At 35.1% G+C, this 19,204-nt stretch overlaps 1 protein-coding gene across 2 annotated transcripts in view; it reads left to right on the top strand.

Moving 5' to 3' along the window:
* The window catches only part of DSC1 (desmocollin 1), a 29,480-nt gene extending 11,347 nt beyond the window's left edge, over positions 1-18,133 (top strand). The window contains exons 6-16 of one of the 2 annotated variants that reach the window (XM_058556561.1): positions 685-829; positions 2,050-2,216; positions 2,671-2,805; positions 4,244-4,429; positions 5,788-6,047; positions 6,194-6,336; positions 13,305-13,517; positions 13,978-14,220; positions 15,670-15,791; positions 16,810-17,064; positions 17,936-18,133. In XM_058556561.1, coding sequence (XP_058412544.1) covers positions 685-829; positions 2,050-2,216; positions 2,671-2,805; positions 4,244-4,429; positions 5,788-6,047; positions 6,194-6,336; positions 13,305-13,517; positions 13,978-14,220; positions 15,670-15,791; positions 16,810-17,064; positions 17,936-18,133 — 2,067 coding nt within the window. Of the gene's footprint in view, positions 1-684; positions 830-2,049; positions 2,217-2,670; positions 2,806-4,243; positions 4,430-5,787; positions 6,048-6,193; positions 6,337-13,304; positions 13,518-13,977; positions 14,221-15,669; positions 15,792-16,809; positions 17,065-17,808; positions 17,845-17,935 lie in introns of those variants that run through there. The other variant, XM_058556563.1, reaches the window with a different exon arrangement.
* The last annotated feature ends 1,071 nt before the right edge of the window (positions 18,134-19,204 follow it).

The following is a 19,204-nucleotide window of genomic DNA, read 5'->3' as shown; positions in this document are numbered from 1 at the left end:
CAGGTTTAGTTGTTCCTATCAGTGAAGAAAATCCGTCAACAACCATTTATTGAACATGTACTATGCATAAGCCACATAAGAAGAGTGCAGAAATAATTTGATGACGTTGAAAGGAAAAGGACACTAAATCCTGGCATTTGGGGCCAAGATATAGCCTTTTGAGAGGGAGTTTGGAATATGTATATTATTTCATTAGTATTTTTATTACACAAGAAATATATGTTTGTGATAGAAAAATGAGAAAATGCAGGTAAATAGAGAAAGAATCCATAATTGAATCACCCAGCAATAGTTGATATATTTATATGTATATACAAATCTGTAAATAGACTCATAGTATTTATAAACTTTAAAAAAATACTTGTTATTAGCATAACTGGGGACATCTACATGCATTCTAACAAGTAGAACAGCATGCCGTTAATTCAAGGAATGGAGTAGCCTCATTCAGCTGGAGTGCACGGTACTTGGTAGGAGAATAATGAGAACGATGAGAGAGGATTGAAGCCACATAGCAGGCAGAGACTGGGCTGGTGTGTTGTCTTTCCATTGCATTAGTTCTTAGTTACATATACCTTTGTGGATGATTTTTTTAAACATTACTTCTTTCCCCAACTGCTAGGTTTAATTTTGTGCATAATTTGTTATTGAAGAATAAGCTCATGGTGTTTGTCTACCTTTCAGATATATGCCTATGCAACGACTGCAGATGGTTATGCTCCAGAGTACCCACTCCCCTTAGTATTCAAAGTTGAAGATGATAACGATAATGCCCCATATTTTGAAAACAAAGTGACTGTCTTTAACGTGCCTGAAAATTGCCGATCCGGTAAGTTCCCGTTTTAGGAAAACACTAGATTATTGCTTCAGTTGAATTCTTCATTTAAACACAATTACGCAAAACATTTTTAAACGTTTAACTTTCAAGGATATTCTACATAAAACTTTGTAGTCTTAGAAGATCATGTACTCTTCAAAGGCAAACCTTTTTGTGCTCATTTTGCTATGTGCATATAGAAGGCAGCTAACTGATACATAATGTTACTAACTTTGTTAGATTAATCCACAACGAATAGGAATGTGTGACAGATAAATGCTGTTTATATTTTCTATTCTGACCATGTACACATGTGTCACAAATATATTTATAAAGCAATAAATAATTTGAATCTTTGTAAAGTCTCAATACATTTTCAAGGACCCAGAAATATATCATGGCATGGAAATGCTGATCTGACTTATAACAAAATATACATTGTTTTGCTTGGCATACTTTCCAAACAAATTGAAAAAAAAATTTGAACTGGTTTGATGCTATGGACAGCCAAGATTTTGACCTCGGCATGCACAGGGGCATAATAAGACTGTCTAGTTATAAAAAAAATTTGCGCGAAATGTTTGTTCTTATGCCTCCCCCATTCTGTTGCCATTATGCGTGTATATTTAATATTGTTCTCCCCCAATAAGTAGTTTGCTAAAGCAACATTTCCAATACTCTGATTTCTGGGTCATAAAGTTTATCCAAATGATACTCAGACTGGCACATAACATTTGTGTCTTACATATATTAATAATTAATTGCATATATTAACAATTAAGCACACATTAGAATATAAAAGCATAAAATCTTGGTTATCATATGCAAAGCTGTGGTATTCCTCTAACATAATCAAATGGGACTATAAGAGAAATGAGATATGCAAAGAAGATTCCATCCAAAAATGGCCCATGAACTGGGGTGGTGGGTTGGGGGGAAGAATTTGAGAACCAGTTACCAAGGGTGGGATGGCTGTTCTAATATAAGTAACAAATCATGTAACATATAATAACAAATCATGTTATTCACAGTCACCACATAATTGAAGTTTCCAAATAAAGGAAGCTTGGAATTTTAGAGAATGTTTAGACATTCCTCGACTTATCTGTAAAATTAATGTACTTGTGGTGTTGGGGAGAATATGCTACAGCAATGGCTTGATTTTATTTTTGTTTGTAATTTAATTATATTGCTATTTTAAGTTGTTGACAATATTGGATTTACCTAAACAGGTACTTCAGTGGGACAAGTGACTGCCAGAGACCATGATGAACCTGACACTCTACATACTCGTCTGAAGTATAAAATCTTACAGCAAATCCCAGACCATCCAAAGCATTTCTCTGTACATCCAGATACGGGTGTCATCACCACAACTACACCTTTCTTGGATAGAGAAGTAATGAATTGATTAATTAATTTCCCTGTCGCTAAACTACATTTAAACTGATAATGTCCAGAGATGTTACAGTAAGGCCCCCTGTGGCCACCCCTCCAAGCAAGTTTCCAATCAGGCTGTGGTTAGGGCTTGCCTGGATACTTCCTTTGTCCCTACAGAGATTTTGGGAAGGTATAACTTATTAAATGAGGTTTCACTTGAGATCATTGGCCTGATTTATGTGCGGATGCTAAAATAGCTTTAAATTTTGAAACGTTATGTTAGACACATCAGCTCTCCATTGTACTGACTGACTAATCTCTTGTTCTATATTTGTATGTATGGTGGCTCTTTTTGGAAAAAAAAATCAAAAAAGAATATTTGTAAAATAATCAGAGACTGAGCAATGGCTATGAGATTCACAAGTTATAGGAAATAGAAGTATTCATCAATGTACCTTTTTCCTTTTTTTCAGAAATGTGATACATACACGTTAGTAATGGAAGTGCGAGACATGGGGGGGCAACCTTTTGGTTTATTTAATACAGGAACAATTACTATTTCACTCGAAGATGAAAATGACAATGCACCATATTTTACAGAAACTTCTGTGAGTATATTTCTATATTTATTTGTCTAGATTCACTTACTTTTTCAAAAAAACAAATCTGGAATTTGGTAGCTCTGTGAGATCACGCGTTTTGGTTTGAATAGCTATCACTTAAAAATAACAGAAGCAGAAAAATATGATTTTCGTGAAAATAATTGAAGTGCCAGTTATTTCTGGATGCTAGGGAAATAACTACTCTCTTGGCTGACAAAGAGCTTCTTAGCTCTTGAGGCCATTCATGTATTCAATGTTTTCTTGGATGCCAAGCTCCAGTATCAGATTCCTTGCATTTAAATTCCTTTTATAGGGTGAAGGAGAAGAGGCCCTCTCTCTGGTGTCCTTTGCACTTCAACTTCTTAAGATGACAAAGGGACTAGCTTTATGTCCTTTGCTCTGCTGAGGAGTCAATAGTATAGGCTGGCCACTGCCACCTATACTGAGGCTTTTCCTCTATCACATACGAGCAAACTTTCCTTTAGGAAGTACACAATACAAGAAATATATATAGGATGATACTTCCAGAAAATGGTTCTTCTTCTTGAACTTTTAGTGAGTAATCTTTATTTTTTCATTAATCTATACCAGAGTACAAGTCAAAGAAGGGAAAACCTGCAGTGATAGGCACACTCACATATTTTTTTACATTAATCTCTACAACTCGTAAGGATAGATTTTATCCCATATTTCATATGAGGAAATGGAAGCTAAGTTAAGTAACTTGCCCATGATCTCATACATGTAGACCATGTAAGAAAAAAAACTGGGATTAGAATCTAGCTCTGTCATGCTCCAATGCCTATCAAGCTATCATCCTTCTATAAATTCATCTTACATCTCTAGAAGATTCCGATTTACCAGTTTTTTTAGTCATTTAATATCGTATGCTTCCGTATTCATGTTTCTTTTTGGGGGAGAGATGTAGAGGGGAGAAACTATGATTTAATTTCTCAAAGAAGGGAAAACTTTTTCTGTAAAGTGTTTGCCAGTGAATCAAAAGTAAATAACAATAATAAAAAAGATTGGCATATTAACAAGTCATCCAGTAATAATAAGAAATCAATGCAGGTTCTAATTATCTATAAATATTGAGTGCTTAATATATTAATATAAAGCACTTTATGTCTAAAAAAGGTCAATAGACTGTAAATATTGTAGAGGTTCAGAATAGAGATAAATCTGAGGGTTTGAATGATTAGGAAAATCACCTCCGAGAAGTTGAGAAATTAAGACCTGAGTTAGTCTTTGAAGAATGGATAAGATTTGAAAAAGCAGTTTCGCAAAAAAAGAAGTCAACTATGAATTAAATGTGTAAATTCTTCCCAATATATGATTGCACATTTTCATATCACTTTTTGTTTTTCTTTAAGTATACGTTTTAGAGTAGGAAAGCATGTTGTTAAAGCCTTAAATTTATAATAACAAGAAGCAATTGTTACAGTATTTTGCAGAAGTAGAAGAAAACAGAATTGATGTTGAGATTTTACGAATGGTGGTACATGACCAGGATTTGCCAAACACTCCTCACTCAAAGCCTGTGTACATGATCCTTCAGGGAAATGAAAATGGACACTTCAAAATTAGCACAGATCCAAATACAAATGAAGCAGTCTTGTGTGTTGTGAAGGTAAACAAAAACCACAAATATATATATCTAGTAATTCTTGTATGTATATAACTAGAGTATTGCAATGCAAGGCTGAAATGATTTACATTGGTTTACATAAACTTGCATTATGATTTTACCCTCATTTTTTCTCTTAGAGGAAAGGCATGGCAGGTAAAAACTCATTGTTCTAAATATGAGGAAAACCAAGCCAGAGAAATATTGAATTAGTAATCAAATATTAGCCTTAGAAGGGGTCTTAGACACCCATTAGTCCAAATCCCTTATTTTGTAGAACACAAGACAGAGAGAAATGGAAGAATCACTCACTATTTGAAATCAAACCTCTCGACGTTTCAATGCACTTCATGCTCATATTGTACTTTCATCTCTCTATAATCTATTTTATATAACAGACCATTTACTAAATATTCAGCAGCTATTCCCAGTAATCCCCCCACATTTGAGGTAGCCAGTGTTCTGGGATTTTTTAAATTCAATTGCAGTTACTGGCACCTAGCATGATTACTTTAACTGAACCTGGTTCCTTTCTGAGTCCTTCTGCCCATAGTCCTCACTAACCCCTTATGTATCTTCCCTCATTAATTTCTTGGAGACGGTGTATTTTCTTAGACATGTGTAAATTGGACTTTCCTCATAAGATTTTTAGAAAATGCCCTTTAATTACTATATTATTTATTCTTTCTCTTTCTTTTCTTTTTCTGGCTTCTAAATTTCTTTCTCTTGATTTCCATTTTTTGTTATCTTGATAGATTTTAGTCTCTAATTCTTTATTGTTTTAGGGTTCTTTCTAGTTATTCAGTTCAGGACTGAGAACTTTGACTAGGAATTAAGCAAACTCAAATATAATGTGCTTTGAAAAGGTGTGGCTAGATAAAATTATATCTTTTAACTCGTATACTCAGAGTAACTGCTCCATTATAGCCAAATCTCAAGTCCTCATAGTCTCTCTAATTATTTCATATACTTAGTTTGGAGGGACTTCTGCTGTCTTAGTTATCACTGTTATCCCATTTGATAAGTAATGAAACAAAGAGAAATGTAGTCTATTTGAATATATTCAAACACTAATTCTGTATTTCTATTAATATTTAAACTTGTAATGAAAAAGTGAAGGCAGGACCTTCCCAAAGAAAAGTGACAAGAAAAATTGGTTGAATCTTAAAATCAACAATTTTGCATTTGACAGTGTTTGTCATTATAGGAAGCTAATTATTAGTCTTTAACTACATTAGCACCAACTTTTGTTAATATTTTATACACAAAATTGATATTCCCTTTTGTGTAAAAACTTATAATTATAAGTCTCCTATATATAGTATTATATATTGACTGATTGAAGTATGTTTATTGAACAGCCATTGAACTATGAAGTCAATCACCAAATTGTTTTGCAAATTGGTGTACTTAATGAAGCACAATTCTCTAAAGCAGCAAACTTGCAAAATCCTACTATGTGCACTACAACAGTCACTGTTAAAGTTAAAGACAGTGATGAGGGCCCTGAATGCCAACCACCAGTAAAAGTTATTCAGAGTAAAGATGGCCTCCCAGCTGGCAAAGAACTCCTTGGATATAAAGCATCGGATCCAGAAAACCGCAGTGGGGAAGGCTTAAGGTAACATATTTTTCAAAAAGTTTCTTATTTTTAATTGTGATGTAAATTGAATTCTAGTTTAGGAAAGTTCTATGTATTTTCAAAATGATAGATTTTTGAGATTATGTCTATTCTTTGAGTACTTACATTTGATTTCTAAAAATTAGGTATAAGAAGATACAAGATGAAGATAATTGGTTTGAAATTGACGAACACACTGGTGACTTGAGAACTGTAAAAGTGCTAGACAGAGAATCAAAATTCGTAAAAAATGACCAATACAATGTTTCTGTGGTTGCAATGGATGCAGGTGAGTGCAATTTTCTAGAAATAAAATATAAAAATGGATATATTTTTAAGGAAATCTTGGATGAAATCTGCTTATTTTCAGATCAAAATTTAATGCAAATAATGTTTGCCTTATGATTTTTCAATTTGTTGGAGACCACCAAATTTAGGCCCAGTGCACTAGTAATGGAAAGCTAGGAGGTGGTGAATGGCGAAAGTCTGAGTTTCAAGGTCTGTATTATTTGATCTCTGCCATGGATACAGTGGCATCCTCGAAGATCTTCCTTTTTTTCAGGAGTACAGATTTAGATTATTATGATGTGAACTTACTGAAAGGGTTCAACCCAACTAAAACAATTGGCTTCAAGGTAAGTTTGTTCTGAGCCTCCCTTAATGGGGAATAAAATATTGTTTCTATTCCCTAAAGAAACGATCAAATGATGACTCTTAAGTTTTTTGCTGTGGTTGGCAATCCTTCTCTAAGGTGAATTCTAGATCTTATCTTGTGAGGAAATGTCCTTCAAATGTCATAAAGTAGCGATCTCAAAACCCTTTTGACCATCCTAGCAGTAAGCCATTTTTGAATACATCCCATTCTAGTGTAAACCCTGACAATTGGCTTTTCTTTTTGGAATGAGAGTGCCTGATTTAAGCTTTGATTGCCGAGGCATACACTGCAAAGAGGCATCCACTTGGAAGATGGCTATCTGGAGTAAACCCATTGCCAGCCACAGGATTAGACAAAGACCCAGGCTGCCATCCCACCCCACCCCACCCCTACACCCCAGGCTCCTTTGTTTCAGAGATCTTGGTTCATTTCAATAACTCAACACTTAGGCCACTTGTTTTTTCTTCTCCCCCACCCCTCTCCCCTCCCCCACTGCTTTAAATTCCTGATCTTATGTTTGAAATTCACCAATAAAGAGTGAGCCTACAAAACCCTACGTTCCCATCTTCGACCCCAATAAAAGCAAAACCCAGGGGCTCTCGCTCTCTCTCTCTCCTTCTCCCTCTCTTTTTCTCTCCCCTTCTCTCTCTCTGCTTCTCCATGTGATCTCACTCTGTGGCACAGGATTCATAAGTAATAAACCTTTTTTTCAAAGTTTCCTGATGGTTATGGCTGAGGGCATCTTGCAATCATAATAAGAGACACAAGGCCTGGTTCAGCCACAACACTGGTTATCAATAGGCTGAGACAACAACCTCCATATATTTACTAGTATGTTTATTAATATATATGTGCTATGTATACATAGTAATGCTAATGTATGCATCATAAAACTACACAAAATAGATATTAAAAGAGGATGATAAAAAATATAAATAGAAGTCACAGTATTGCATTCCATTACACCAATTATTTGCTCACCCTTTTGGGGTAAATTTCCATAAAGATGAATGAATTTGGGCTTTTATGATAGAGCTTATGCTTTTGACTATCTTCCTAATCCAAGACAATTTCCACTATTTTTATGGTTAGCATATTTTTATATGCTAGATGTTCAAAACAAACAAGCTGATACAGCAATGCTGCTGTCTTTCTACAGAATCACTGAATTTCTTTAGAAGGAATAGGTGAGTGTTTGAATAAATACATATCTAATCCCATGGAAATTAACAAAAGTTGAAAGTCAGTCATGAAATGGTTCATATTTATTCATTTTTCCCCTTGATATTTTGTTAATAAAATAAAGAAAAAAGTTTTCTTATATATTATGTCTCTACTTTTTCTATAGCTTTACAATAAAAGCCACATCTACTAAAAAACGATTTTCTGAGAAGACACAAAGATTAAAATAATAAAGATGCTGGTTGCTTATAATTTATTTGAGAAAGGCAAGCCAATTCATACACATCTTCCTCGTTCAGGTTTTTTCTTACTTCCTCACTCAGCCTTGTTCTATTCCTGTTGCCTTGGGATGGAAACGCTGTGTTGCACATCATAATCAGTTACCAAGCATTTTTTTTTTCTTTTGGTGAGGAAGATTGGCCCTGAGCTAACACCTGTTGCCAATCCTCCTCTTTTTGCTTGAGGAAGATTGGCCCTGAGCTAACATCTGTACCAACCTTCCTTTATTTTGTATGTGGCTCACCGCCATTGGGTGGCTTGATGAGTGGTGTAGGTCCACACCCAGTATCCAAACCCATCAACCCCTGGCCACTGAAGTGGAGTGCGCAAACTACTACACCACCGGGCCGGCCCCCAAGCAGTTTTAAAGAACTATTGCCATGAGCCAAAAATATTTAGGTTTCAAAATCTGAAAGCAAACCTAAATGTGAATATCATTATTTAACCATCTGCATATGATCATCCTTTCCTCTTGATACCTCTCACACATGCTTTTAATGTAGTTCTTTCAATGTAGGTAGAAAGAAAAACAACTAAAGAATGGAGAAAACATTAGCTGAGAAATATAGCTAATGTTGCCACTACTCGGTAATCCTGGGTGATTTGCTGCCCCTATATAAGTAAAAGTGAAATCTGAATGGTTCAAGAACACAATTATGATGTCAAACAAAGATTTATGTTTACTCATTTACTCCACAAATATCAATTATCTAGTAAGTTCCGAGTACTAGGCAAGTTGCCATGGAAACTAGAATTCATAAGACAAGGTCAAATTCTCACATGATATCAATTAAAAGATTATATATTCTCATAAAAGCTTCTATGGTATGAACATTTTCCCCATAAAAGAATGTATGGGTATCATCAGAAGTGGAAGTCAGTTAAGAGCTGCCCAAATTAAAGTATAAAGGGAGGAGATTTCACAGAAATGCAGAAGCTTGGTGATAGGAAAATGAAATACTATTTGGAGAGAAGGAAAATAGGGAGAACAGAAATAGAAGAAATTAACTTTGTCTTTGGTGCGCAAAGACAATGTCCGTAAGCACAGTGATCATAGTACAAGGAAATTAAACACCAAGTCTGACCTGTATGAGTCTGTGTCCAAGGCTCATGGATAACCTGGGTATGCTCAAGAAGAAGTAAAGATAAGCATGTTATAAATTTTAATGCAAGGCCATATAGTGACATGAAGGATTTTGTTTCTTTGAACTTTAATCCATTAATATATACTTCCAAGAGCCAAATATATAAGTAATTACATTTGCCCCTCTGAATCAGGGAGACTGGTTCCAGGGCCACCCCCCCTCCGACCCACCCCTCCCCACTGTTGCCAAAATCCAAGGATGCTCAAGTCTCTTATGTAAAACAGTGTAGTATTTGCTTATAACCTATGCACATCCTCCCATATACTTTAAATTATCTCTAGATTACTTATAATATCTAATACAATGTGAATGATATGTAAATAGTCATTATACTGTATTGTTTAGGGAATAATGACAAGAAAAGTTTGTACATGTTCAGTACAGATGTAGGCCTTTCATCCATGGTTGGTTGAATCTGGGGATGCAGAACCTGAGATACAGAGGGCCGACTGTACTTACATTTCCACATGAACGTTTAGTTTTGATGTTCATAAATATTTCAGGATAATGATCTAAGTATTCTCTTAGCTTTCTTAGAATCCAGTTTGTTTCTTTGTATTTTTTGTGCCAATTGTCTTTGTCAGTCAGGCTAGTGTCCCTACTGTCACTCTAGAAAACACTATTTTATACACCCTCAGCCTAGAATAGCACTACCCTCTCCTGTTTGAAATTAAGGTCTCTTCAAATGAATCACACTGACAACCTCTGTGATTGTTCCCATTATCTTTGTTAGGTTCTTCTCTTAATACCTTTTAAGCCCTCCTTTCCTGGAATAATATGTTAATTATCATAAGTGAGGTGTCTTCTCTATGAAAGGGTGTTTCATTGTTTCTTAGGTATATTCTATTCCTCTAGCTAGATTGATTGTGAGATCACTTTCTTACAAGGAACCTTTTTCTTTGCTAAAGCATCCCTTTACCAAACACCTGGCAGAGCAGAGCTTTTGGCGTATGTTTGCTTCATGCCGATCTTTTTTTTTTTTTTTGTCATTTCTTTTTTTTTTTTTTAATTTTTTGTTTATTGCAGTAACATTGGTTTATAACATTGTATAAATTTCAGGTGTACATCATTATACTTCTATTTCTGCATAGATCACATCATGTTCATCACCCAAATACTAATTACAACCCATCACCACCCACATGTGCCTAATTATCCCTTTTGCCCTCCTCCCTCCCCCCTTCCCCTCTGGTAACCACCAATCCAATCTCTGTCTCTATGTGTTTGTTTATTGTTGTTATTATCTACTACTTAATGAAGGAAATCATATGGTATTTGACCTTCTCCCTCTGACTTATTTCACTTTGTGTAATACCCTCAATGTCCATCCATGTTGTCACAAATGGCTGGATTTCAATGTTTCTTATGGCTGAGTAGTATTCCATTGTATATATATACCACATCTTCTTTATCCATTCGTCCCTTGATGGGCACTTAGGTTGCTTCCAAGTCTTGGCTATTGTGAATAACAATGCAATGAACACAGGGGTGCATGTATCTTTACGCATTGGTGTTTTCAGTCCTCTGTCGTTTGAGAGTCTCATGCGTCTCCAGGTCCAGACTGTCAATTTCACTACCAAGAGCTTTGCTACTCCAGGTGTATAATTGGCACTTGGAACAATCAGTTTTAATATAAAAAATTGGGTTAAAAAGTTTACAAAACGCTTTGTTATATTTGGCTGTAAAACGAATTTTCTTAAAATAACAAATATTTAAGGGTTGTCCTGTGGAAGAGGTAAACATTTTGTGTGTATAGTCCAAAAAGAACGTGAACAAGTTGTTGGAAACGATTAGGAACCATATTGTAGCTTGCCAAGAAAGAACCTAAAAACTTTCTAACAATTAATTATAGAGCTCTGTGCGTGGAGTGGACTGATTCATAAGGCAGTGAACTTCCAGTTCTTGAAAACATTCACATGGCAATGGGGAACTGTTGCTTTTCAGAGTCCCCATTGTTGACATGTTGTAAGCTTAGATTTTAGTTAACCCAAGATGTACTTCCCAGCCCTGAGAGTGGGATAATCCTTACTCACTGATACTTAGGATTTGCTTATGTGCTTAATTTAAAGTTTAGAGGTAGACAAACATACCTACTTTTTCACAATCTTCAACCATAATCTTCAACCACAATCTTACTTTTGGCTCTATTTCCCAGAAGTAAGGTGAAAACATGTCAGTCATGTTTCTAAAACTACAAATGTAGTTTTAGAAGGCTTCTAGGACTTTATTTTCAGCTCTGGTTTTGACTACCATCCATTTTAATAATTTCAAGCATTTGTTTTTAACAACATGCTTAAAATAGAGACTATGATGGAAAACTATATTATGTGATAAATGTTGGCCAAAATAGAGGATTAAATGAGTCTTGGTTTGCTTTCCGATTGGCGGTCTACTTCTTGATTTGATTTTTAAAGTGTGATCTCTTTTTATTGTTCCATAAAGAGAAACTGCTCTCTGCTTAAATTTTAAAAAGTAAAATCATAGCACACATGTTGACTCATACATAATGACTGTAACTATATTTTTTTATTTAAAAAAATTTATTTTTCCTGTTACTCACTTTTTTGTTAGTTTGCTGATTTTGAAGTTGTTACTTGTGTTCACATTTATTTACAAATGTCTGGCAGTCTCAAAATGTTTATATGCTATTGCAGATTTCTTCTTATAAAAGTTATATCTCTCTTTTATTTCTAGATATTTTAAAAACTTGTTCAAATAGAATAACTTTTAAATAGATATATACAGTGGTTACTTTATGTAAGTAAGTAATTTAAAAGTCATTTTGAATAAATTAATTTTGTAGTTATTCAACAGAAAAAAAATTTCACTGAGATACACTACATGATCTGGATTAAGTGTTATTTCAAACTAAAAAGAAAAAACATTATATTTGCATATGATTTATAGTAGTCTTTATGATAAATTCAACATATATGTTCCAAAATTTAGACCAGTATTCAAAGCAAAAAAAAATGAGAAATTTCATCAATTGTCTATTTCAATTTTGAAAGTTTACCATTTATTATAGTTTGTTATTTTTTCACAAATGGTAAAATCTGAACATGTTTTCTGAACTTTGTTATCTCTTAAACACAAATAACGGACACTATTTTAATTAAAAATATTGAGACATAAAGCATTAGGCCAATAATAGTGGTGATCTAGAGAATAGAGATGAGTAAGAGTTCCTATTCTCAAAAACATATTAATTGAATTAGGGTGGTGGTGCAAACTTATTTTAATGGTTTATTCAATTAAATTTTTTACAAAGTATAGTAAGTGCATTATGTCCATTGTGTTAATATTAAGCTGTAAGTTGTCCGAGAAGTACTGGGCAGAGCAGTAGGCTTTCAAGATGAATAGGACTTAGCTCTTACTATGAACATGTTCGCAATTCAGTGTGTGAGCCAATGATGAGCCAAATAGTATTCTGAGAAATCAAAGGACAATATGGCTACCATTGTCCGCGAAAGTCGTAGCAAGTTTCGCAAGGAGGATCATTAAGGGATAATAGAATTTTGTCAGGCAAAAAGGAGGAGAAAAGTATTTCCAGCAGTGGCAACAGAATGTACCAGACAGGAAGGAGAGCATCTAGTGGGTTTGATAAAGGAAATGGTTAGGAGAGGAAGTCGAGGAGGTGATTGATGACCAAATGTAAAATCTTTGTATTCTAAGGATGAATATATGCTCTTTATAAAGAAAGATGTGATAAATCAATTTTACTTTCAACTGGTTATTCTGCAGTGACATCTCATAATCTCACACGTTTTAGTTTTGAAAAACGCCTCAAGTTATCATCTGATACAGTCATCAATCTTCAAGGAAGACTGACATGCCACTATTTTGTACTTGTAGCAATGATATTTGTGATCCAGGAAGTGTGTGTGCTAATTCAACTTCACACAACTAGCAGAAAGCACACGTCAACTGTGTATCATAAAGATTGTTGAAATAAGTTTTTAAGCGAAGAAATAACCTATTTTTAATTTTTCTTAGATGGCAGATCTTGCACTGGAACATTACTAATTCTTTTGGAAGATAATAACGATCACCCACCACAACTTGAAAAAGAAGTGACAATTTGTCGAAATACTAAGGATTCTGCTGTTCTAGAACCTGTAGATCCAGATGGACCTGAAAATGGTCCACCTTTTCAATTCTTTCTGGATAATTCTGCCAGCAAACTTTGGACTATAGAAACAAAGGATGGTGTGTAATTTTGTTAAATCTTGTAATTAGTAGGAACTCAAGATGGCTGATGGTCTTGACTTTCACCTTAGTTCATTATACGAAATAAATATTCGTGTTAGGAAATTATTTTATTGATCTTAAAAAATAGGATAATGCCTTGCTTCTTTTAAAGCAATGAATAATATATTTAAGTTTAGACTCCTGTTCCAAATATCTTTTAAGAAAACATATACATCTATTTTAAGATAATATTTGAATAACATATTAAGTATAGATTATTCTAACATAAATGTAGAGCAATATCAATTATTTTTTCTGGTTTCTTGAGAAATCAAAATAATTTTTAAGAAAAAAAATGAATCACTGGAATTTTTTCTAACCTAAATTCCTGCCCCCTAACCCCCCAGGAATAGCAAGTAGGAAAAATATAGCTACCGAAATGTCATATCAATATATATTCTATCTTTTTTTGCCTTAGGTAAAACTGCCATTCTTCGTCAACGGCAAAATCTTGATTATAACTATTATACGGTGCCTATCCAAATAAAAGATAGACATGGTTTGGTTGCAAAACACATGTTATCAGTGAGAGTATGTGACTGTAAAACTCCATCTGACTGTAGAATGACTATTCCAGATGTGAGAGATGTTAAGCCATCAAATGTAATACTTGGAAAATGGGCTATTCTTGCCATGGTGTTGGGTTCTGCATTGTTGTTATGTAAGTATAACTATCTAGAATGTGTTAGCTGAAGTTTTTTCTAATATTTAAAAAATATGTATATGGCAATTCTTTGTATCAATGACATTTATAGCCTTAGGTAAATGTGTCAGTTTGAAAATCTTGTACATACTATCTGACTTGGGGTTCTGAGCCATAAGAAGAAACATATGAGTAAGAACAGATTAAAGTTAAAGTAAGTTTCAGAGATGTAGCCTCAGTTCTTCCAATACTTAGCTGTAAGACACTGGGTAAAAAATTTACTCTTCTTTGATCTCATTTTTCCATATGTAAAATGAAGATGTTGGATAAAATTATTGTTGATATCCTTCTTTACAAAATATTATACTCTTTCAACCAGCCAAATTTATGTAGTGAACGCACAAAAAGAACTAGTGAAAACAGAGTAGTTTCAAATTTTACTTGGATGTTATTAATGAAGTGATGTAGCACACATCTTAAGAAGGCTCCAATGAGTGGGAAATCATCCTATGGTGAACCGCTGAGGAAACGTAATGTGTGCAAAGGATGCTAAGATTTTGCATTCTGCAAACTGTGTTTTGCAGATGCAAAAGTGATGGAAATCATTGCCCAGACTTCTCTCTTTCCTTCCTTCCTTTCTTCCTCCCTCCATCCCTCCCTTACATCCTTCCCCCTTCATTCCTTCCTTTCCCCCCCTCCTTCCCTTCCTTCCTCCCTTCCTTCCTCCCTCCCTCCCTCTCTTCCTTCCTCCCTTCCTCCCTCTCTCCCTCCCTCCCTCCCTCCCTTCCTTCCTTTCTCCCTCCCTCCCTTCTTTCCTTCCTTCCTTCCTTCTCTTCTTTTGTAATTGTCTATTTGACTACACACAACCTATTTGCATTTGCAAACTTTTCCCATGTCTTTGCTGTGTCCTAATTCATTGATTTGAGTTTCAGGTTAAACTGGGTGTTCCTTTTAGCACTGTATTAGTTGATGCACACTTTCAAAACCAGGCACTGATTTTATGTAATTGCCTTTCTTGTTTGTATTTACGCCTAATGCTCTTTGTTTTGTGGTTCTAAACCCCTTGAGTGTGTTCTATATGGATTTTAAATACCAATAATATTAGCTTAAATTTCAATCAAATGAAGTTACTATTCCAGTGTGAAGGAAGTAAGAGAAACAGCTAATTCTTGACCTAGGAAGAGAGCTATTACTAAACTTTTCTCACTTCATCCTTATTACTTTGTATTGATTTGTTTCTTATGTAGCCTAATAACATAAGGCTCACTAAGACAAAGATGATCTGTATAATAATACATTTGTTAGTATTCTATTTTAAATTTTATGACCCAAAGAGATATCAATTCATGGAACAAATTTTTAAGAGTACTGTGAAGAAACTTTTTTAAAAAATCATATGATTCAAATGACTTAACATATACCAGCATGAAAAAAAACCATTTTACTTAAATATTTTCATTTTTTTAGGTGTTCTGTTTACATGTTTCTGTGTCACTGCTAAGAGAACAGTAAAGAAATGTTTTCCAGAAGATGTAGCCCAGCAAAATTTAATCGTATCAAATACTGAAGGACCCGGAGAAGAAGTAATGGTAAGTCAGATTTCACTTTCCTTTGAATTGTATGGTGATCCAATGATGACAGTTGATTATTACATAATAATAGTAATAATAATAATAGCTAAGGTTTTATTGAGCATTTATTATGCCAAGCAGAGTTCCAAGTGCCCTGCATTTGTTAATTTATTTAAATGCCACAGCTCTATTCCATTAGTTTCCTAGGGTTGCCATAGCAAGGTATGACAAATTGAGTGACTTAAACAAGAGAAATTTATTGTCTCAGAGTTCTGGAGGCTGGAAATTGGAAATCAAGCTGTTTGCAGAGCCATGCTCCCCCTGAAGGTGCTAGTGAAGGATCTGTTCCAGCCCTTTCTCATAGCTTCTGGTAGTAACTTGGCTTATGGCAGGATAAATTAAATCTTCATATTGCATTCTCACTGTGTGCATTTCTGTGTCCAAATTTCCCCTTTTTATAAGGGTACCAGTCATATTGGATTAGGGACCAATCCTACTTGAGTATGACCTTACCTTAATTTAACTAATTACATCTACAATGACCCTATCTTCAAATAAGAACACATTCCGGGGGCTGGCCCAGTGGCTTAGCGGTTAAGTGCGCGCTCTCTGCTGCCGCAGCCCAGGGTTCGGATCCCGGGCGCGCACCGATGCATCACTTGTCAAGCCATGCTGTAGCGGCGTCCCATATAAAGTGGAGGAAGATGGGCACGGATGTTAGCCCAGGGCCAATCTTCCTCAGCAAAAAGAGGAGGATTGGCAGGTGTTAGCTCAGGGCTGATCTTCCTCACAAAACAAAAAAAAAAAGAACACATTCTGAGGCACTGCGGGTTGGGACTTCAACATATGAACTTTGTTGGGGGGGCAGTTCAACCCATAACACCTACCATATGAGTACGATTATTATCCTGATTTTATGTTTGGGGAACTGAGAGGCGTAAGAAGTACATGATTTGCCTGTGGTGGGAAAGAAATGAAAGCAAATTATTAGTTTCAATTTGATTCATTCATTTTGTAACTCTAATTTTATTTATAGGAGGCAAATATTAGACTCCCCACACAGACATCCAACATATGTGACACAAGTGTGTCTATTGGCACTGCTGGTGGCCAAGGAGTCAGAACACAGCAAAGTTTTGAGATGGTCAAAGGTGGATACACTTTGGATTCTGGCAAAGGAGGTGGACACCAGAGCCTGGAGTCTGTCAAAGGAGTGGGACAGGGAGTAACAGATACTGGCCGATTCACATACAACGAATGGCACAGCTTCACCCAACCGCGGCTTGGCGAAGTAAGTGCCAATGTCTTTAAGTTCCTATTACATGAAAGTTAAACACTATCTATAAATCAGGGTTTCCCGAAAGTTTTCCTCCTTACAGCCGGAACTCATCACCTTTTTAATGTTGAATTATCATGGATATGGATGTCAGTTCCAAACCCAAAGAGAAAAATGATCTTTTGAAGTTCAATTTTTAAAATAAAGTGTACAAAACTCTCTAGGAGTGGCGTATGTAGACGTATTTAGGAAGTGTAAGAAGACTGATAGGTTCTTCCCTAAAAATTACCAGGAAAATCACCTGGAGTGAAATATTTGTTATAAAGTAATGCATTGATCATAAATTATAAACATTTTTCAGTGTGTTGAATCCTCCGTGGTTATGAAGTCCTGGCTATCAACATCAACCAGATAGACTGTTAAGCTCTTATTTTGGGTTTTAGTTCCTTGTTTTATGTTCAGATTAATTAATATAGGTTAATATTAGCCAGTTTAATATACTACATTATTATAGCTATTTAATAGCGTGTAAAGATAAGAATCATAGCCTATATTGGTTTCTCCAAAATATGCAAACAAGCCACAGAGATACATTTCAACTATACAAATCTTATATTCAAAAGGGAAATTGTAAGTTAGTTTTGTGATACATGCCTAGCTTTAATTTTCATAAATATGTTCACTAGGAACATCTATGTGTTTGCTATATTTTAAGAATGAATATAATACAGACCAATCATGTGCATTTTTTATACATAGGAATCCATTAGAGGACACACTCTGATTAAAAATTAAACAGTAAAAGGTAAATCAAAGACATTATTTTTATGTTAGTGTGTTTAGGTGTTTTTAAAGAAATAATAAAATGTGCTCTTTTGCCATACAGAAGGTGTATCTGTGTGGACAAGATGAGGAGCACAAACATTCTGAAGACTATGTGCGTTCGTACAACTATGAAGGGAAAGGGTCCGTGGCCGGCTCGGTAGGCTGCTGCAGTGATCGGCAGGAAGAAGAGGGACTTGAGTTTTTAGATCATCTGGAACCCAAATTTAGGGCACTAGCGAAGACATGTGTAAAGAAATAAATGTGCCTTTAATAGAGTGACATCTACAAATACCTATGTAGGAGTTTATTGCATATAAAATGATAGCAGCATCTGCTAATGGATTTGTTTATTGGAGGTAAACTTTAAGTCATGTATAGATAAGGCTACTATAAATATGAAGCTCCCTTAGATTCTCCTTGTCTGGTATAACTTCCATGTTCTCTAGAAATCAAAGTTTCATTTATTAATTTTCTTTTCTATGCATGTATATATTGCCCCTTTCTGGACTGTACTTGTGCTTTCTTGCACCCTCTGTTTAAAAACTTATGTTACCTCATACGCTGTGGAAGAGTATGTGGGAGAGCCGTATTGTAGAGGCTAATGAGAAATGAAATTTTATTTTAGATGAAAATTAAATATTTTCTTCAAAATCTTGGGGAGAATAAGGCTTTTAGGAATATTGTCTTTGGTGCCAGAGAATTGCTTCCTCTACCCGAGTGACTACGTATGGAAGGATTTTTAAGTATTCTTTTGTACAGTCTTTGATTTGGTAAATAAGAGCTTATTTCTCACTACACTTTTTACTTGTGGAGGTGCTTCCAGTGCTGTTTTCTTTCAGGAGCTTTCAGAGTTTGGTGCTTGGATCTCTGCCCAGGGGAATGTGTTATCAGGTTCTTACAGCTTCTAGGATTGTTGGAAAGACATGAACCAGAACAAGCCACAGCAATTTGAGCCACAGAGATTTTATGAGGATCACACGAGAGGATTTCCATGAAAGAATTGCAACCTTAATGTCCCTGGGTTGACTCAGACCCACAAATATATTGTTTGCCCACCATGATGAACCATTACCTTTTTAAAATATAAATACCTTGGCAAGAACATGTACTCTCTAGTTTGACACAGGGCCGCCATCTTCAAGCATTTGTGGAACTAGCAGAGCAGGCCTGAGGCTGGCAACCCTGAAACACAGTGCTTAGCCCTTTGAATATGCTAAAAATTGAATGAGCATCCATATTGGAACTTAAAACTCAGTCTACATTGGTAATTACTTTAAGAAAATCAGACATAGTGTTTGGCATGTATATGTTAAAAAATTAAAATCTTTTA

The sequence above is a fragment of the Diceros bicornis genome, chromosome 16, assembly GCF_020826845.1.
Source record: "Diceros bicornis minor isolate mBicDic1 chromosome 16, mDicBic1.mat.cur, whole genome shotgun sequence".
Lineage (NCBI taxonomy): Eukaryota > Metazoa > Chordata > Mammalia > Perissodactyla > Rhinocerotidae > Diceros > Diceros bicornis.
This window is presented reverse-complemented; position numbering and strand designations above follow the sequence as displayed.